Below are 22,102 nucleotides of genomic sequence, written 5' to 3'. Positions count from 1 at the left end.
GTCTTTTCCTAGACATTACTGACCAAGAGTCTCTAGAGGTGGGTTGTGGGAATCTGTAACTTAAAAAAAACCTCCCCAGTAAATTCTGATATTGATATTGCCAGGTTGAGAGACCAACTCATTGTATAGAAAAATTTTAGTTAAAAAAATTTTTAAAGAGTTCTGAAAGTAATTGAAGGTAAGTGGAGATGATAAGCCTTGATACTAACCTAAGTATTTATTTTTCTAAGGAAAAGTGAAAGTCGCTCCTTTATTTCTTACTAGAAAGACTCAGAAGACAGCTGATCCCGCCCTTGGTTTTGATGAAAGCAGGTCAGTCTGATTCAGATTTTAAAATGCCAAAATATTCTATGGAATGTATTTTGTATTCATTTACTTTGATGAGAAAGATTTAAACTATCATATGAAGCTTTAATAAGTCCATTTTAAAAGATGACAATGTTGACATTGCTACAACTGCAATTTGAAGATCTTGATCTTTTGCAAACATTTTGTGGCCATCTGTAGACATGCTAATGGAAAAATAAATAGGCAAACCAAAAATACCAAAAAGCTGATTTATGAACCTAGTAAATATTTAAATATCCCTTATGTACCAGGCACTGTGTTTGGTACTAGAATATCAATGGAAGTAAGACACATTCCCCATCCTCTTGACTGGTAAAGAAACTGCCTGCCAATGCAGGAGACGTAAGAGACTCAGGTTTGATTCCTGGGTCAGGAATTTCCCCTAGAGAAGGAAATGGCACCCCACTCCAGTGTTCTTGCCTGGAGAATCCCATGGACAGAGGAACCTGGAAGGCTACAGTCCATAGGGTCGCAAAGATTAGGACACAACAGAGCGACTTAGCACACACACACTGTCTTCTTGAGGCTTACACTTTAGAGGAAAGACAATCTGATTAAGCATTAATTGAGCCAACAAGTGAAGAATTGGAGTTGTGCTAAGGAGAGGTACAAAGTTCTATTAAGTAGATTTGGTCTGGTTAAGAAAGGATTCACTGAGGAAATGATGCCTGAACTGAAGGATGAGCAGGAGCTCATTGGGGAGGAGCAGTGGTCCATCCAGAGGGACCATCTAGAGTCCCTGTGACTGCAAGGAGCATGGTAAATACAGGAAGTTGAAGGAATGTCCCTGTGACTTGAGCACAGTGAGCGGAGTGTGAGATTATGCTGGAGAGGTGGTACCAGCCCATGTGGGTAGGACCTTTAGGACACATGAATGGATTTTGTCACTATGCTAAGAGCAATGAGAAGCAGTCAGAGGGTTTTAAACATGAATGGAAACAAGCATTTGAATTTTGAAAGACTGCTGGATTAATTTGGCTGTTGTACAGAGAATGGGATGGAGGAAGGATTAGAGTAGATATAGGAGTCCTGGTGAGAGATAATGAAAGTGTGGACTCAAGTATTGGAGAGGATGTACGAAAGATTTTAGGAGTTACATTTATTTGTTTATTTTCTGCCACACCATGTGGCTTGTGGGGTTTTAGTTCCCCCACCAGGAATTGAACCTGTGCCCTTGGTAGTGAAAGCGTGAAGTCCTACCCACTGGACCACCAGGGAATTCCCTAGGAGGTAAATTTAAGAACGCTTTATGATTAATTGGACTTCCCTGATAACTCAGTTGGTAAAGACTCTGCCTGCGATGCAGGAAACGCTGGTTTGATTCCTGGATCGGGAATATCTGCTAGAGAAGGGATCGGCTACCCACTCCAGTATTCTTGGGCGTCCCTGGTGGCTCAGCTGGTAAAGAATCCACCTGCAATGCTGGAGACCTGGGTTCTAATTAATTATGATTAATTAAGAGTTGAAGATGGAAAGATGACACCTAAGTTCTGATCTGGGCCAGTGGGTTGCACAATGGAAGAAGACCAGGTTTAGGGACATGAGTTCAGGTTATTTTTTCTTTTTTTTCCTGTTTCAGTTTTATTGAGGAATAATTGCCTATTGTTAAATGCACATATTTTAAGCACACAGTTTTGACAAGTATGTTATAGCTGGATATTACATCTTTCTTTTACTCCCGATTGGTTTACTTTTTCTTTTTCTGTATCCCTACCACCACCAGAACAAAAGGTTGTCACTATTCTGGTTGCTGTTACCATTAGTTAGTTATTTCTGTTGCCATTGGTTATTTTTCGTCTGTTTCCGAACATCATATAAACGCTATATGTTATTTTGTGCCTCAGTGCACTTGCTTGGTACACAACATATATGCATATTTTTTAAGTCAACTTTATTCAGGTATAATATGCATATATTCATATGCACCCCTATTAAGTAAATAGTTTGAACTGTTACAAACATTCATGTAGGAGCCTGCCATGGTACGTCAACACCACTCTCTCCCCTCGGCCTTCCCATCCCCCATCCTCCTCTAGCCTGTCTCCACCGTCCTGCGTGAGTCAGGAGTCTTAGGGTTAGCAATACGTGATAAGCCAGGTGAAACTGAGACATCAATAATGAGGGCCCTATGGTTCCTACTGTTGGAAACTTAAAAGTTCTTCTATTAATTTCTAGAAATGTGGCACTGATTTTATCTGATTATACTATAAATGTATGTTAAAAAAAAAAAAAGGAAGACAAAAGACAGGAAAAAAAAACTCACCTACCATTCGAAGATAGCCTCTGTTAACATTTTGGTGGATGTTCTTCAATACATTTTTTTTCTGTATATACTTATTACTTAATGTTTTAACATTGACTAGACTTTCCTTTTTACAATAAGCAGAAAAAGAATTTGACCAGTTAACATCTCAGGGAGCTGATTAAATTTTTTTCACATAAAATTAAGAAATATTTATCTTATAGTGTATTTTTAAGTGTTTATAATCTTAGCTGTCCTTTTCTCACATTATTTTCTTAAAAGCCAAGATGCATCTGAAAAGTCTCAGGATTGTGATGTGCAGTTTAAAGCAAAGCGTGACTTCCTCATGAGCGGTTTGCCAGATTTGTTGAAACGACAAATTGCAAAGAAAGCTGCTGTGTTAGATGTGTACAATGCAGTGAGCTCCAGTTTCCAGAGAGTCGTTCATGTTCAGCAAAAAGACCATGGTGAGTTTATTATTATGAGATATTTTTAAACGTTAAAAGCAGCAATATGAAACTATGTAAGTTGGTTTTAGGTGAGACAAAGGTTCAGGTATAATTCTTATGTGAATTTAAAGTAGCTTTTTATCCTCTCTCTTCCTGGGAAATCCCATCAACAGAGGAGCCTGGTTGGCTACAGTCCATGGAGTCACGAAGAGTCGGACACGACTGAGCAACTAAACCAGCACTACCGCATCCTCTCTGCTGCAGCCTTGGGCTGAGAAAGGGGGTGGGGCAGGAAAGCCGAAGCCCTTAGCCCTGATGCCAGGGGAGGGCAGGCACGTGTGTAGAGCTGAAGTGAATGCTGTCCAGAGAGGCGCTGTGTTCTTGAAACCTGAGCCTGTCTGTGCACAGATCATCTTGTAAGAGTTTCTTAGAGGAACTCCATCCCTGTCTGTCCAGTCTGCAGCTCACTGTTTAAGAGAAATCTGTCTGCCTCCTTGATGTAACAGCTTGTGCTGTTTGGTACCACACAAGTATCTTGTGAACCATCTGGAGTGGTAACAGGGAGCCGTGCTCCACTGTTGTAGCTCTCTCTACCTTCACATGTACCGCACTCTAGAGCAAGATGTTTACACAAGCCGTAGGATGGTGTTAACTTGATCTTGGTCTAATTCTCTGTGGATTCAAGTGTTCTGGTAACCACAGTCTTACTTTACCTATTTAGTTTTTATAAGTACTGATGATATACAAAGCCTTCTATCTTTGCTTTGTTGTTGTTCCTGAAAAGTGTTAGTCACTTCAGTCGTGTCTGACTGTTTGTGATCCCATGGACTCTGTCCATGGAATTCAGAGGCAAGAATACTGGAATGGATAGCCATTCCTTCTGCAGATCTTCCCAGCCCAGGGATCACCGGGGTCTCCTGCATTGTAGGCAGACTCTTTACTGTCTGAGCCACCCAGGAAGCCCCCTATTATTGTTCCTACCTAGTGCTTTTTGTCAGGGCAAAAACAGTTATGTTCTTCTCAGCTGGCTTTGTGGTTTGGTTTGGTGTAATCCCTCTACTCATGAAATGTTCACTATGTTCTGTTCTCGTTTCTTTTTCTTTTATGTTTCTGACCTTCACGGTTTTTGAGTTTTATTTAGCCTGTCTTTTCTCTGTTGTATGGAGAAGTTCCCAGCCAGCCTTTCTAAAATATTCTACTTTCCCTTTTCTCTCAGTTCTGCTATGGCCATTCAGTGGATGAAACCTTTCTTGTTACCTTCACCAGCTCAGTTTTATAAAGCATTTTCTAATAGTATGTTCAACTATAGAAATTAGTTATACTTTTCCTTAGGATCATGCCCATGGTCACCTAGGAACAGAATCTGGATTTCAGGATGCTAATTGCCCCTGAAATTTTTAACCTGAGTAGCAAGGTTGATTTAAAAAAATGAGAAATGTGCTAATATTTGCTTATTTTTAACAATTGGGAGGGAAGACTAGGTAATTTTTATTAATTGTATTTGTTACAGGTGAGGATTTTGTTTCTGTGTACTCCTTTGAATTTTGATACTTTTGTGTTAACTGTGTAGTTGTTGAGTCTTTTTGTGTTTGTTGACTTGGCATTTGGTAAATGGATAAGAATATGAAGAATGAAGGTAATTAACGTTATTTTTCTGTTTCTCTTTAGGGTGCCATTTGTGGCATTTGAAACCACCCACTTGTCCTCTCTTAACTAAACTTAAAGAACTAAATACTAAAGTAATAGATCTCTCAAAATGTGTTATGGCTCTTGGTGAATTTTCAACATTGAATTCAAATTCGAAAAGTAATAATTCCACTGTTGGGGTAAGTATGAGAGCAGTCAACTTATAGGATGTTTCCTTCACATTTTTGAGAGGGAAAAAAATTTACGTGTCTACTATTGGAGCCTAAAGATCATCTCTTCCTAGAGTCCAATTTTAAAAAATAAATCCCAATTGAAATACAAATCCTTTTAAATTCTGAGAACTTTAAAAACATTTTAAGAGTTAATGATAGCCAGTTTCAAAAGAATATTAGATTGTATAGCACATTTAGGTACTTTGTCAGTCAAAATTGTACTCTAATAAATGTATAAAATACAATTCGTTTAAAAAAGAACAATAAAAATATGAACTAAGTCCTTCTAAAGCTATGCAAATGCAGCTTTGCCGTCAAGGGTTGTATTTAGTGACTAAAGTTAATCCTACCCTGACGTAGACTTATAAACAGAAAATAATTGGTAGTATTCTGATTAATATTATTAGAATGTGAGTTTAATTGAACATTTGGTTTTTTATTGCAGTTTATGGGGAAAAGGAAAGATTTGACTGAAGAAGTAAGAAATCTTTTGTTGGAGGAAATTAGGTGGTCAAATCCCAGATTTCCTTTGAGGAAATACTTCTCTTTGCTTCTAAAAAAGCGAACTGAGCACCAGGTACTTTCTGAGTGTCATTGTAAACAAGGTTAGTGATAATTACTGTCATTTCCATTAACATTACAGTTTTGAAAATGCTGAGGTTAGCTATTAACTCTTGGAAGTGCTCAGCACTGAGAGAACTTTTCTTGTGGTTGACAGTGAGGTTTGTTCAACTAAAGTAAAGCATCTTATGTGATGCATTGTTGGCTTCTGCTGGCTTACAGAGTGGCCAACCCCAAAACAGCTTTAATTATGTTAAAATACTAATATTTTATTTAAGGAAAGTCTTAGATTAGGTAGTTTTTATAGCCTGTACAAAAGGCAGTCTAAATAACAAGATAGCAACTAACTTTCAGCATGCAATATTTGATTCTTGGCTTTTCATTTCATAGTAATAAGGCTATTGGATATTTTGAAGTGGTATTAAGATTATTGGGTAATAAAATTAGTTTTCTGTTGATTGGTAAGCACGTGCATTTCTATAATTTCCCAAATAGAAAGTCCACAACTTGAGCCCATTGTTAGCCGAAAAGAAACCAAAAGGAAACGAGTGGAAATGGAAAATCATAAATCCAAAAGAAGGAAACCAAATGAATATTTAGAAAGTCCAAGAAAGATAAATGGGAAACCAGAAGAACTTGACAAAAGAAACAACTCCAGTGGGATAAAGCTAGATTCTTCCAAAGGTTTGTTTCCTAAAACATCCAGGAAGAAACAAACAGCTTTGAGTACAAGGTGTAAAGTGGAAACAACAGTAGAAGATCCTGATATTCTGATAGTAGATGATGACAAAGAGTCTTCATCAGAAGTGTCCTCCATTCCAGGTAAATTAGATTCTTTTCTCCTTCTGGTCCTAGACGTTTTTTGTTTGCTTGTTTTTCTCATTTTGCCCCTCTTTTTTAATGTATGCTCATTGCACCATTCAAACAAAATAAGACGAGGAAGCCTCACTGATTAGGGTCTTACAGATAAGCCACATTTAACAGATTTCTGTTTGGCCGTTGATTTTTCTGTGCTTCCTTAAATACGTATGCCTTTTTAAAAACTTGGGATCACACTCTACCTATTATTTTACACCTGTTCCACTGATTTTTCTGACATAGTCCCATTTGGTTATCTAGCGTATCTGGAGTATTCTATTGAACTGATTAATTTATTCATGTAGAGTATGTTTTGATCATCTGTACAGCAAGTCTGTCTTTTTTTTTAATTGAAGTATACTTGATGTACAACGTTGTGTTAGTTTCAGGTATGCAGCAAAGTGAATCAGTTATACATATACATATATGCGTTCTTTCTTTTAGCTTCTTTTCCCATATGGGCCATTACAGAGTATTGAGTAGTGCTGTGCTATATAGCCGACTCTTACTAGTTATCTGTTTTATATATAGTAGTGTGTATATGTCAATCCCAATCTCCCAGTTTATCCCTCCCTCCATCTGTGATTCTGTTTCTGTTTTGTAAAAATGTTCATTTGTTCCCTTTTTTTAGATTCCGCATATAAGCAATATCACATAATATTTTTCTTTCTGTGTCTGACTGACTTCACTCAGTATGACAATCCTAGATCTATCCATCTATAATTCTTTTTAAACTATTTTCATCCATTGCTCCACTAAATGAACTGCAGATTCCTTTACCTGACAAATTCCATGGGCATTTTGATTTTGCATTAGTATGTAGGTTAACTTGAAGGGAACTGGTATCTTCCCAACGTTGTATTCTCTGTCAGGAGTGTAGCCTCTCTCCATTTACTCAGGCCGACCTTATAGAAGGTTCTAATGTATCTTTTTAGTGGTTAAGAAGAGGCTTTGTGAAAAGGATGCTACATTTGTCCTTTAGATGATTTCTTATAGTACAAATTATTTTTCATAATTTGCATTTCTTAAAGAAAGGCAATGCCAAAGAATGCTCAAACTACTGCACAGTTTTACTCATCTCACACGCTAGTTAAGTAATGCTTAAAGTTCTCCAAGCCAGGCTTTAGCAATACATGAACTGTGAACTTCCAGTTGTTCATGCTGGTTTTAGAAAAGGCAGAGGAACCAGAGATCAAATTGCCAACATCCACTGAATCGTTGAAAAAGCAAGAGAGTTCCAGAAAAACATCTATTTCTGTTTTATTGACTCTGCCAAAGCCTTTGAATGTGTGGATCACAAGAAACTGTGGAAAATTCTGAAAGAGATGGGAATACCAGACCACCTGACCTGCCTCTTGAGAAACCTGTATGCAGGTCAGGAAGCAACAGTTAGAACTGGACATGGAACAACAGACTGGTTCCAAATAGGAAAAGGAGTACATCAAGGCTGTATATTGTCATCCTGCTTATTTAACTTCTATGCAGAGTACATCATGAGAAACGCTGGGCTGGAAGAAGCACAAGCTGGAATCAAGATTGCCGGGAGAAATATCAATAACCTCAGATATGCAGATGATACCACCCTTATGACAGAAAGTGAAGAAGAACTAAAGAGCCTCTTGATGAAAGTGAAAGTGGAGAGTGAAAAAGTTGGCTTAAAGCTCAACATTCAGAAAACAAAGATCATGGCATCCGGTCCCATCACTTCATGGCAAATACATGTGGAAAACAGTGGCTGACTTTGTTTTTCTGGGCTCCAGAATCACTGCAGATGGTGATTGCAGCCATGAAATTAAAAGACGCTTACTCCTTGGAAGGGAAGTTATGACCAACCTAGACAGCATATTGAAAAGCAGAGATATTACTTTGCCAACAAAAGTCCGTCTAGTCAAGGCTATGGTTTTTCCAGTGGTCATGTATGGATGTGAGAGTTGGACTATAAAGAAAGCTGAGTGCCAAAGAATTGATGCTTTTTGAACTGTGGTGTTGGAGAAGACTCTTGAGAGTCCCTTGGACTGCAAGGAGATCCAACCAGTCCATTCTAAAGGAGATCAGTCCTGGGTGTTCATTGAAAGGACTGATGTTAAAGCTGAAGCTCCAATACTTTGGCCATCTGATGCGAAGAGCTGACTCATTGGGAAAATCCCTGGGAAGGATTGAGGGCAAGAGGAGAAGGGGACGACAGAGGATGAGATGGTTGGATGGCATTACCGACTCAATGGACATGGGTTTGGGTGGACTCCGGGAGTTGGTGATGGACAGGGAGGCCCGTTCTGCTGTGGTTCATGGGGTGGCAAAGAGTTGGACACGACTCAGCGACTGAACTGAACTGAGTGCTTTGAGTAACTTTTTTTTTTTTTTTTTTTTTTTTGAGTAACATTTTTAATGTATACTTTTAAATCTTCCTCCCTGGTGGCTCAGAGGTTAAAGTGTCTGCCTGCAAAGCAGGAGACTTGGGTTCGATCCCTGGGTTGGGAAGATCCCCTGGAGAAGGAAATGGCAACCCACTCCAGTATTCTTGCCTGGAGAATCCCATGGACAGAGAAGCCTGGTGGGCTACAGTCCACAGGGTCACAAAGAGTCCTGCACGACTGAGCGACCTTACTTACTTTAAATCTTATAGTCATAAGACGTTATGGTGGTTAGCTTTTAAGGGGAACAGTTTTGATGAGAAGAATTTTCAATGTAATGTTAGGTTTTTAAAATTGCATTTTTTGGCAGTTTATAAATATAAACATTTCTACAAATACTTATTGTTACATGAAACAATAATGTAAATGTATAAGAATATATGTTTATGTCAAGGAACAAAATACTTCAATACATATTTTTTTCTCTAGATTCTGGAATTGAAGACATGCTTTGGACGGAAAAGTATCAACCTCAGAACTCCAGTGAACTCATAGGCAATGAACTAGCTATAAAAAAGTTACATAGGTTGGTAAAATTTATAAAGGAATTGAGAAATAGTTTATGAATCTAGTTTTACTATTTATTTATACTGAAATCTAGAAATTATGGGCTTCTCTGGTGGCTCAAGTGGTAAAGAATCTGCCTACAATGGAGGAGACTCGGGTTCGATCCCTGGGTCAGGAAGATCCCCTGGAGAAGGGAGTGGCTACCCACTCCAGTATGCTTCCCTGGAGAATCCATGGACAGAGGAGCCTGACAGGCTACTGTCCACGGGATCGCAAAGGGTCAGACACGAGTGAATGACTAACACAACGCTAGAAATTATAAAGTTATACATCACAAGGTAAAATCTTAAAAATTAAAAATCCAAAGTGAAAAGTAAATGTACCTCTTTTCTCCTGTTTCTATTCCTTACTATTAATGATGTCTTATAAAACCTTCCAGAAAAAAATGAATGCATATATTTGCTCTTCCTAACAGATAGGATCATATTACTACTAACTCAGGTCATAATCCTTGTCTTCAATTCCTACCTCCAAAGAGTTCTGGAAATTGAAAGTTTATTAACTTTATTATATACAAAATATTTATTATGACCTTCCCTGGTGGCTTAGAGGTAAAGAATCTGCCTGCAGTGCAGGAGATGCGGGTTTGATCCCTGGGTCGGGAAGATCCCCTGGAGAAGGAAAAGGCAAACCACTCTAGTATTCTTGCCTGGGCAATCCCATGATTTCTGCCTTTTCCATGAACAAAGGAGCCTAGAGGGCTGCTGTCCATGGAGTCGAAAAGAGCTGGACACAACTTTAGCAACTAAACAATGACAAAAGTTCTTTATAGTCTTTATCAGTCCCAACCAGAAATATCCAGTGATTATAGATGTACTGCCACAGACCCACTAAAGATATTATGTGATATGTAGTATATGTTCCAAATTATATTCCTAATATCTGAGAAATCTTGAATTCTAAAACTCACCTTGCCCAAAGGACTTCATACAAGGAATTGGGAGCCATCATAATAAACACGTTAAGATTGGCGTTGTTCTAAGTACTTGATAGTTCTTAGCTCATTTGATCCTTAGAATGATCCTATGAGGGTAAATACTGTTCCTCAAGAAGAATGAGTCCTAGAGAGGTTGAGTTACTTGTATGAGGTCACACATCTAAAAAGTGGTGGAGCTCAATTTAAACTCATGCAGTCTAGCTCCAGATGAGAATTTAATCTTCCTACTCATAGCATGGTGATTAGACATCTTTCAAGTCATCGTCTGTTCCATTTCTGAGTTTCTCTGTACTGGTTTCTTATGTGACCATACCATAAGGTATCTTTTTCCCTACCGATGCACTTTTTTAAGTTTTTCCTTTTGGAGACTAATTTAAACAGTGTTGTAGTGAATATCCTTGCACATATAGTCTTGAGTATTTAGGCAAAATTACTTCATTTTAAAATATTCATGCCAGTATAAAATTATTTTACTATATAGTTGATTCAAAAGCATCATGGAATTCTTAAAATGTAACAATATACCGTACCTTCCCCCAACAACCATTTTAACATATTGTCTAAAAACTACATTCTGTGACTTATTTTTATTAACATACATTTTCTTTTGATAGTTGGTTGAAAGACTGGAAAAGAAGAGCTGAATTGGAAGAAGGACAGAATTTGAAGGGGAAAAGAGACGAGAAACAGGAAGGTATTTTGAGGTTTTTTTTGCATTTCACTGAACATTTTTAGAATTAGATTAGCTAAACACTTTTGTGAGGCTTCTTATTTGATATGTTTGGTTTTCTCATTTTTGTACATTGAATTGCCAACATTTATCAGCAGGAAGTTGTGGGGTTTGGTCACCGGGTTTGGTGAGATAGAGCTGCTGCCCATCAATTGTTTTATGTGCGTTTGAATGATTTTTCAGATTCGTTGGATAGCAGAGACTTCAAAGGCAGTTCAGATGACGAAGAAGAAAATCGCCTTTGCAATACTGTTCTTATAACAGGGCCAACAGGAGTGGGGAAGACTGCTGCGGTATATGCTTGTGCCCAGGAACTTGGATTTAAGGTTAGTAACAGCTCTAGTGGGTGGATACTAATGTAATGAAATGAAAAGAAATATAAACCATTCTGCCCCTTTTCATGTATTCTTCTTCTAGATATTTGAAGTGAATGCCTCTTCTCAGCGCAGTGGTAGACAAATTCTGTCTCAGCTGAAGGAAGCTACTCAGTCTCATCAAGTAGACAAGCAAGGTGTCAACTCACAGAAACCCTGCTTTTTTAATAGCTACAATATCGGCAGGTCACCAAGTAAGTGAATTATTTTCTTCAAATCATAGCCTTTAAGAAATGCTTTTGCCATATTTTATCTCTTCCTACTTATATATGTGCCTTTCAAATATTTGTTGGGTTTTATGTTTTAAAACAAATCTCATGACCATCACATAATTTTACTCCTGTATATATATATACTTTAGCTCTAACTGATAAGGACTTTTTAAAAGCATAATTGCAATATCATAACCAGACTAACAAAGTTAACCACATACCTTAATTTGATCTGATACATAGTCTGATTTCAGTTTTCTGTTGTTTCAAATGGTTCATTCAAATCAGGATTCAAACAAAGTCCACACCTTAGATTAATGTTTAAGTCTCTTTTCATCTCTCTTAATAACTCCCTCACTCTTTCTCTTCATGTTATTTGTTTGTTGAAGAACATGGGACATTGGTCATAAAATGTCTCACATTCTGGATTTGGCTGACTATATCTACATGGTATCAATTAACACATTCCTCTTCCTTGTATTTCTTATAAACTGGCAGTTAGATCTGTGGGCTTGATTAGATTCATTTCCGTTTTGGTGCTGGTATACATTCACAGACGGGGCTGCGCTTCCTGTGGTGTCATAGCAAGAGATGCATAACAACTGGTTATACCACTTTTAGTGATACTAAGATATTTTTTATTTTAAGATTATACCTCTTCCCTTGTGATGTTAAAATGTCTGATTTCTATGACATGATAGTGATATCTATGGTAATTTTTTTCAAAGCTCAAAATTTCCTCTTTTTTCAAACACCTATGATACACAAGAAATATAAGATGTCTGAAGGTGAGGGTATAGAAAAAGAATAGGACACAGTCATGGATATGTGCACATATACTGGTGTGTAAAGAAGATTCTGCTCTGAGTCCGTGTGATAATCACTAGTGCATGTAAAGGCTGAATTGGGGTACTTAGAGAGGAGCAAAGGGCAAGCTCTGGGATAAATACCAGGCTGCTGTCAGGCTTCTGAAAGGTGGGCATCAGCCATTTGTTTTTAACTTTGTATCCATCTTTCATATCTAGAAAAACGTATCACTTGCTTGTAGTATCATTTACTGTGGGCTAAACCAAAGTTGGACTAGAAGACATGTAATGTGCTCAGTATACACCAGTATCAGTTTTCCTCCAGCCTTTAGCTGTGGCATGTGAACGCTTAGTTGCACCCTGTGGGATCTAGTTCCCTGACCTGGGATTGAACCCAGGCCCCCTGCATTGGGAGAGTGGAGTCTTAACCACTGGATGACCAGGGAAGTGCCCCTCTAGCTTCTTTTGACCTCTAGCAGATATAGACAGAGTGAATGGCGGGATTGTGAACATTATTTACTTCAAAAATGGAAAAGAGTATCTTTTCCAAATGATTGGCTTTATCTTCTCAACTGATAGGCTAACAATACAGTACTATTTGAGTGTAAAGAGTATTTGACTATAAGAATGAAAAAGAATTTTTATATCTTTTCTTTTTAACTGGTATGAGTAGAATTATACTGTGGATAACTTAATCTTGCCATCTGTTTAATTTTTAGAATATTTGTTTTTAAGTGTAGTTTGTTTTTGGCAGAAAAATTATGCTCCCCTAAGAAGGTTGTTACATCACCAAGAAAAATTCCTCCTCCATCACCACAAAGTAGTGGACCAAAGCGAACACTTCCACCCAGAACTTTGGCAAATTATTTTAAAGTGTCTTCTAAGCCAAAAAATAATGAACAAATAGGAGCACTTCTAGAAAATAATAAAGGTAAGACACTAAATTGATAAAGAACCCTGATACATAAAAACTGGATGATATTTCATGAGTTCCTATTGTTATTTATTAAACTTCTGAAGGTAGTACTTGTAGCAGTCTTGATGCTTTGTTTCAGTTTTGATAGGGGATTTCAGTTTGAGCTTATTCTGTGAAAATAGTCAATGTTCAATCAGAAGTTGATTTGAAAGAAGATAGGGTACATATATACAATGAATATTATTCATCCCACTAAGAGAAGCAAAATAGGGTCATTTGTAGAGACCTGAATGAACCTGGAGTCTCATACAGAGTGAAGTAAGTTATAAAAACAAATATACATTAACGCGTGTATGTGGCATCTAGAAAAATGGTACTGATGAACTACTTCCAAGGCAGGAAGAGGGAGACAGACGTAGAGAAGAAACATGGGAACACAGCAGGGGAAGGGGAGGGTGGGATGAACTGTGAGACTAGGAGTGACATTCGCACACTACCATGTGTGAAATAGACAGCTAGCGGGTAGCTGCTGTGCAGCACAGAAGCTCAGCTTGGTGCTCCGTGATGACATAGAGTGGTGGGATAGAGGGTGGGGTGGGAGGGAGGTCCACGAGGGATGGGATGTATGTATACGTATAGCTCGTTCATGTCACTGTACAGCAGAAGCCAACACTACATTTTAAAGCAATTATATTCTAATAAAAAAGTTGACTTTATATAAAATATTTTATATGCAGGAATCAAAAATTCTTTTGAACAGAAACAGATCATTCAGACTAAATCTACAAACACAACGAATTCAAATGTCAAAGAGTTTGGGGCTGATGAACCCAACAGGAAAAATGCAACATCCCTCATTCTTTTTGAGGAGGTAGGTTTACAGAGGTATACATTTGTGATATCTCCTGATAAAAGCTTATTCTAGAGGTTACTATATATTTTACTCTGACGATCTGTAAAACAGCCAAGAAAGTCAGGAATAATTGTGTCTATGACCCGGGTTTAATCCCTGAGTTGGGAAGATTCCCCTGAAGAAGAGAATGGCAATCCGCCTGGCAGGCTACAGGCCATGGGGTTGCAAAGAGTCAGGTATGACTGAGTGACTAACACTCACTCATTTCAAATTAAAGTGAATAAAACTGTCAACCATAGAAGAATTTTTCAGGAACATCATTCATGCAACTTGATTACTGTTTAGAGTTTGTAGAATTATACTGGCCCATACTTATCCAATTATATTAATAGGTGATTATTTCTTTGGTTTTAATGTTTGACAATTTATTTACTCTTTTAATAGTGTAAGACATTGTAAGCGTGGTGTGAATTCACAGTGTTTACAAATTCATAAATTTTGTCTCTGACATATAATGTATCTACTGTGTATACATAACTGATATTCAAGTAAGTGTATTGTTACTCACTATGTCAGTATCCTAATAACCATTTTATTCTTAGGTTGATGTCATTTTTGAAGAAGATGCTGGATTTTTGAATGCAATCAAAACATTCATGGCAACCACGAAAAGACCTGTAATCCTTACAACAAGTGGTAGGTAACCAGTGATTTTACAATTAATTACTTTCGGTTAAAATATTTGGGGAAAGCTTCTAATTTTGGTTAGATACGTTGCTTTAGAAGTCTGCTGGCGAATTAAATTGGTTGTTTTTTCCTAAAGAGGAGGCTTCTAGATCATTTTTATTAATCAACTAAGAATTATTCAAATTTGCAATTGATTTGCAGCCTTGAGTAATTATAAAACTTAATATATTAACTTGCAAATACCAATGACTTTAAAAAATGGGTACTACTTTGAATTACTGTGTTGGGGTGTTAGATATTTAGGATGTCAACAACAGCCTACACAGATAAAGAAATTTATGGACAAGCCAGTGAAGGGGTTTTGGGAAGGAAAAGATCTTTCTCTTTATCTCTTCCTCTTACCTATAATTAGGTCACCAAACCTCATTTACTGGTCAGAATTTTTTATGGAACCTAACCTTTCTCCAGTTCCTTAATATTAAATTTGGCCATTCCTTAGCCCTTGATAATGTTTCCGTATGGATTAATTGCATATTTTAGCTGAAGTCAGCCATCATCAGTCTCACAGAATTGGTCCCCTTTTCTTTATAATTAGAATTTTGTTTTTAATTTTAAAATTTCATGCAATATTTTTCATTCTGTATATTGTATTATAATATTTTTAATATTATTGCAGATATTCAGAATGTCTCTACTATGGATTTTTGTAGGAAAATGTGTTTGTGTTAGTCTCTACCCAGAAATTAATGGCCCATTTAATAGTTAATGATTGTACTCTAAAAATATCGTTAAAATCATATTAATTACAAGTGACTTGGTAGTTTAAAAGGTCAAGGTAGAAATTCAGTTCCTTAATGATTTATAATTTGTATGATGTTTTCATTACTGATGAAATATAGAATACTTTCATAGAAAACGTATGACTAGAGAAAGTACCTTAGTGGTTTTAATGTTTAAAAATATGTTTTTTCACTACAGATCCAACATTTAGTTTAATGTTTGATGGCTGCTTTGAAGAAATTAATTTTAATACTCCTTCACTGGTAAGCTTTGAATTTTGATGATCATAAATTATATATCATAATTATATAACAGGTAATTTATTATAATATTTATCTATATTTTGACTATTTAAGGGGTATGTTAACATTTTTGAGTTTTAGGAGACTTCTGATTTTTTTTTTTTTAACTTAAAGTTTTTTTTTTTTTTCAAAATTCAAATATGCAAATTTTTACTAGACTCCAGTGTTCTTTAGTTCTTTTTCATAGTAACCAGTGCTTTTTTAAGGTGAAATTTACATACAGTTAAAATTGCACTTAAGTACAAGTTGAAAAATATGAACAGAGATAAATATCCATATAACCATTATCCAGATCAAAATCACCTCATTATCCAGATCAAAATCACCTCATTATCCAGATCAAAATCACCTCAAAAAGTTCCCTTGGGCCCTTTTTAGTCAGCACTCCCCTCTCCACCAGAGATAACCACTATTCTAATGTGTATTAACTCAGATTAGTTTTGTCTGTTATGAAACTTTATGCTTTAATTTTCAAATTCTTTGTGTTTGCATACATTATAAGCTCCTCGATACAATGCTCTGTTTTTTGCTTTAGCTGATCATATATACTTTAAAGAAATTAAGAAGGTAAAAAATCAAGTTTTTGTTTACCTGTGTAATTTCGTATATTCATAATTTCTGTATGAAGATCTGAGTTTTTCCTTGGTTTTATTTCTCTTTAGCCTCAAGAACTTCATTAGCAATTCTTACAGAAGAAGTCTGCCGGCAGTGGATTATATTAGATGTCTTTCAGTTTTTCCATCATTACTTTAAACATGTCATTTCACTGTGTTTTGATCACCACTGTTTCTGTTATGTCCCAGCAGTTTGAACAGATTTTTAAAATTAATGTTTCTGCCCCATATGTAATGTGTCATTTTCTTCTAGATGCCTTCAAGATCCTCTCTTTAACTTTAGTTTTCAGCAGTTTTCTTGTGATGTTCCTAGGTATTATTTTTCTTCATATTTATCCTGCTTGTGATTCTTCATTATCTATTATCCTTAATTATATATCATTCTTCCAATTAGGGAACTTTGTAGTCTTATTTTCCCAAATTTATTTTATTTTCATTTTCTCTTTTTCCCTTCTGGGGATTTAATTATAAGAAGGTTGGACATTTACATTGACCCCCATGTCACTGAGATGTGCTGTTTCTTCCCCAAGCCACTCCCGCAATTTTTTTTTTTTCGGTTTATACTTCTGATTTGGTGATTTATATTGATTTATCTTCAAGTCTACTGACCTTTTTTTTCCTGCCATCTCAGTTTTTCCATGAGGTCCATCAACAGAAATCTTTATTCTAATATTACATTAATTTTTAGTTTTACAAGTTCTTTTTACTTCCTTTTTATGTATTCTATTTTTCTGTTGAAATTTCCTATTGTTCATTATAAGCATGTTTTCCTTAAGCATAGTTTTACTAGCTGTTTTAAAATTCTTTCTTGCTAATTCCAGCTTTGTCATCTTGTGATCAGTCTCTACTTGATTGTCTTGCCTCTGAGGTATTGGTTACTTTTCCTATTTTTTTGTCTAGTAATTTTAGATTTTTATCTTGTACTTTGTGAATGATATATTGTACATTGTGAATATATATATATATATTCTGGATTCTTTTTTGTTCCTCTGAACAAGTATTCTGTTCAGAATACTTGCTTTATTTTTTTTAACTAAAATTTTTCAGAATTTTAGTTTTAGCGGTCTGCTTTAAGACAAGCTCACGCACATGAAGTTTAAGCATCAGCCAGTGATTTGGGTTCTTTATAGCTAGGATTTCCGTTTGTCTACTTTTGTGGACCTCCCCCTCACTTTCTAGCTGCTGTGAGTTTTAGCTGCCACTGTTACAGCCTGCACTCAGTCAAGAATCAATTTTCAAAGGTGTGGTAGGGATTCACCCAAGGCCATTTCATTTGTCCAAGTGTTGATTTCCCTTTCATTTTCTTCTGCCTTTGGTTATTCTCTTGTTCATTCAGATAATTAGCTTTTTATATTTTCTTAAGTTGATTATAGAACTTACAGCTATTATTTATGGCAAGGTTTGTCTTATAGTAAGTACTCTTTTGTTATTGAAAGGAGAATTCCTGGTCTGTGGGAAGAAGTCCCAGATGTGTGCAAGAATAATACATATATATAGAATAAAGTCAAAGATACCATGGGGAAAAATGTTTTTAATTGTCTTGTTTATTATAATGTAAAAATGCTAGTAGTCTTGTAATATTTGTGAACTGTGAATATAATTTTATATGTTTTAGCTTTTCAAGGTAAAAAGCTTTCCGTAAACAAGAAGAGAATTATATTGTTTTACAAAAAATATAGCAAATTAATTGTACAAAATAAAATTTAAAAGTAAACATTATACATTTACTACTAACAAATATGTATTTAAATTTTTTCTTTTATTTCTCATTTACATACATTTATTCTTTTATGTATGCATTGACATAATTTACTAAGTCTGGTTTTCAAAAGTTACACAGTAAGTATTTTTCTTCCTGTATAGTATAGTATTCATATTTGTCATTTTAATGGCTGTAAATGTTCCATCAGGTTGTACCGTTGATCCTAAGGGATTGTCTTAAGGTTTAATAAGATTGTCTTTAGTATTCAGGTTGGAGAATGTCCCATAAAAAAAAAAACAAGATACAGTCTTGCTGTCTCAGACTGTATACAGTTAATAAAAGCAGTATATATAGATGCTTTTAATTTGGTAACATATTTCCTTATATTTTTCAATCATTCTCAATAAGAATTAAGATGTTTTAAAATTTTAGTGAAATTTGGCTTTTTGTTAGAGTATTGATGTTTTTCTGTTAACTCTGCAGTTGACCATGTTTCTTTCCTCTCTTTCTCCCTTTCTACCCCTCGCCTCCCCCTCACCCCAGCTAAATGTTGCCAGCTACCTACAGATGATCTGCTTGACTGAAAATTTCAGAACTGATGTAAAGGATTTTGTAACATTGCTAACTGCAAATACTTGTGATATCAGGAAAAGTATCCTTTACTTACAGTTCTGGATTAGAAGTGGAGGTGGATTTTTAGAAGAAAGGCCATTATCTCTTTGTCGTAAGTTACTTTGTTAGAAAGGAAATTTCTGTTATGGGATTCTATATTAAAATATATGCTGTACCAAAATATTTGAAAAATTATAAAAATTTTAAGCATTGGGGTATCGTGTCAATATTAAAATAAACATATATACATCAACTTTGTTCCTGAAAGTTTGGTAAGCATTAAATGTGGGTATTTACAATTAAACTGAATCTGAAACAAATGGTTACTTGTACATTTATAAACATATGGTTTCTTAAAAATAAATAGAATTATATTATTTAGCAGCTTCCTTTTTTCACCTATTAAAAATGTTGGTGATTTTTCCATATATAAATTATTTTTAGATGGCTGTATTGTAATTTCCCTGTTAGCTTCTTTAATAGCCTATAATCCTGTCTTTCCTAAGAATTCTGTTATTTCAAAAATGCTTTATTTCTTATCAATCTTCAGTCATTGTTACCTAATTCAAGTCACAGACATTTTCTGAGGACTTACTCCATGCCAGGTCCTGTGTTTATATGAATAAGACATGGTTCTTTCCGTGAAGAAGTTCATAGTTTGTGGTTTCCATGCTCCATAGTCACAGTTCTATAGTTACAGATCTTGCTCTGGAAAATATACTAATGTTTAAATTTTAAAAAGGTGAAGTTCTGTTATATTAATCCCTTATCAGTTTTTCAATTAGTTCAGAATTTAATATGTTATTCAAGTATTTATTAATAATTCAATTTAAGCTGACAGTTTCACTATTTCTTAGAAGTAAATATGATAAATAAGATGTGAAGTGTCATATTATAAACAAAATAGTTAATAACTATCACCATATTACTGGATATAAAATGCAGTACCAAGAACTTTAACATTATTTATTTTCTTGAAGATCTTAAATGCATTTCATCCTGTCTTAAAAACACACATACATACACACAGATATACACTCAATGGAAATCAAACAGTAGAGAAATAAATAACATAAAAAGTAAAAGAGCTTCCCTGCTTCTTAAAGATAGCTACTGTTGGACCTTTATCTGTGCATATACAAATACTGCTGCCTACTTATTTAGCAGAATTACCAGCACTATGTATAGTTAAATACTTTGCTTTTCTTTTACTTGACAATTTATTGTCAGTATATAGTTCCAGCCCTCTTTTTCTCAACTGCATGCTATTCTGTAATATAAAATGGATGTAACATAATTAACCATTACCTACTAGGCAACATTTAAGTCATTTTCAGTTTCTCAGTAATTATGCAGTGATTGTCTTTTTAATTTTTCCCAATTTAAAAGGTGAAAAATGAATATCTTAATCTCATGATCATTGGTGAAATTGTAAATCTTTTTATGAGTTTATTAGGTATTTGTGTGTCCTTGCACTTTTTTCAGTTGGATTGTTTGTAAGCTCACCCCACATCCTACCCCCACTAAATTTATGTAGAAATAATGTTTGTATTGTTCTCTTTGTGAATTAGATACACAGATGGAGAATAACACAATAAGGATTAGGTAGAAAAAAATGCCAAAGGATCTTGGATGTTAAATAATCGCTTGTTACGGTCTGATAAAAATATGGATACTCAGTTTTTCTTTTACTAATTTTCTAGGAGCAAATAGCAGAAATGTACCACCTGTTTGTTCTGAAGATGACCCTGATTCCAAAAATAACACTAAAAATACAAAAAGGAATCCAACAGACCTTCCCAAATGTGACACTGGTTGTGCTGAGACCTTGTTTGGCCTTAAGAACATTTTTTCCCCATCTGAAGACTTATTTTCATTTTTGAAGGTATTTTCATTGTCTGGTTTGGAATATTTATGTTCTTTTTCATCTTCCCAACACTCACTTCTGTCTTTTGAATCTAAGGTTAATTGTAATTTACCAATAATTTTTATAGGCTTCAGATTGCTAATTTTAACACATTGTACCACTTTGACAAATGGTGCATAGGCATTGCTTTAAATATATATTATAGAATATAGAACTTAGAGATATTTCAGATTTAAAAAGTTTCAGAATAGTAGTTTTTAAACAAATGAACTGCTAATTATTGAATTAGGGTGTATACTGACAATTAGAGAATTTAATTCTTCAATTTAACACTCCAAATTAATTTTTTAGACTCATAATACTGTTTTGATGTATTAAGGAAGTGTAAGTTAATGAAATTATGAAGGGTAGAGACTCATAACTTTGAAGATAGATAGGAATGACACTATTCATATGGGTAGAAAAATGTTCAGACTAGGTACTATTATAACATTTCTTCATTCACAATTGTTTTTCAGCACAAAATCAGAACAAAGGAAGAATGGCATAAGCTCATCCACCTTCTTACAGAATTCCAAATGCAGGATGTGGATTTCTTATATAGTAATCTTGAGTTCATTCTACCACTACCTGTTGATATCATTCCAGAAGCAGAAAACTCTTCTGTTTCATCAATAAATGTGAACACCAGTGCAGCAGCAGAAAACATGAGATGTCTTGCTGGGACACCTTTTGAAAGAGAGAAGCCTTTGAAAAAGCCACCAAAAAAGAAACATAAGAAAAAGATTGTGACTTTAGATGATAGTGACTTATTTGACAGTGAATTGGACATTTCTGATGAATGTATTCGTCTTTACTCTGCATCTTCGTCAAATTTAGAAGAAAGGAAAGCCAGAGATAAAGAAAGCAATCCACAGACAAAGAAACTAAACAAATGTCTAGAGTCAAACGTTGAATCTATTCCTCGTCCTCCTACAACACCAGCAGAAAAAAAGTGTTCTGTCCTTGTTTCTCACTGTTTAAATTCTCTCACTGAGTTCATGGACAACATGTCCTTCCTAGATGCCCTTCTGATGGATGTACGAGAACAAAGGGAGTTTGGTAAAGATGATTTTGGTTGGACAAATGGAAAGGTTAAAAGTGGACTTTGTGATGAGTTTAGTCTCGAGAGTAGTGATGGATGGACTTCTCAAAGATCTGGAGAAATAAAGGCGGCTGTAGAAGCTCTCAGCTTTACTGAATGTTCTTCTGCTATTTCAAAAGCACTGGAGAAGTCGCTGAATTCTTGCAAGAAATTAGGAAGAGATCCCACAAAAGAGCTTACTTTTTATATTTCTCAAAGACGCAACAATGTACGCTTCAGTCAGTCTGCAGCTAATTTAGAGTAAGTCTTCTGTTTACTATTTATTTTTCGA

The 22,102-nt window shown here is 35.4% G+C and overlaps 1 protein-coding gene across 2 annotated transcripts in view; it reads left to right on the top strand.

Annotated features, from left to right (window-relative positions):
* ATAD5 (ATPase family AAA domain containing 5) overlaps positions 1-22,102 on the top strand; it is a 36,147-nt gene that overhangs the window by 11,936 nt on the left and 2,109 nt on the right. For both annotated transcript variants that reach the window (XM_061390449.1, XM_061390448.1), the window contains exons 6-21: positions 231-312; positions 2,873-3,057; positions 4,708-4,865; positions 5,344-5,503; positions 5,955-6,281; positions 9,158-9,254; positions 10,847-10,926; positions 11,146-11,288; positions 11,380-11,530; positions 13,109-13,285; positions 14,008-14,141; positions 14,726-14,819; positions 15,789-15,853; positions 18,752-18,932; positions 20,524-20,705; positions 21,206-22,071. In XM_061390449.1, the coding sequence (XP_061246433.1) occupies positions 231-312; positions 2,873-3,057; positions 4,708-4,865; positions 5,344-5,503; positions 5,955-6,281; positions 9,158-9,254; positions 10,847-10,926; positions 11,146-11,288; positions 11,380-11,530; positions 13,109-13,285; positions 14,008-14,141; positions 14,726-14,819; positions 15,789-15,853; positions 18,752-18,932; positions 20,524-20,705; positions 21,206-22,071 (3,082 nt within the window). The remainder of the gene's footprint in view (positions 1-230; positions 313-2,872; positions 3,058-4,707; positions 4,866-5,343; positions 5,504-5,954; positions 6,282-9,157; positions 9,255-10,846; positions 10,927-11,145; positions 11,289-11,379; positions 11,531-13,108; positions 13,286-14,007; positions 14,142-14,725; positions 14,820-15,788; positions 15,854-18,751; positions 18,933-20,523; positions 20,706-21,205; positions 22,072-22,102) is intronic.

The sequence above is a fragment of the Bos javanicus genome, chromosome 19 (assembly GCF_032452875.1).
Source record: "Bos javanicus breed banteng chromosome 19, ARS-OSU_banteng_1.0, whole genome shotgun sequence".
NCBI lineage: Eukaryota > Metazoa > Chordata > Mammalia > Artiodactyla > Bovidae > Bos > Bos javanicus.
The sequence above is the reverse complement of the archived record's forward strand: the minus strand, read 5'-3'. Positions and strand labels throughout refer to the sequence as shown.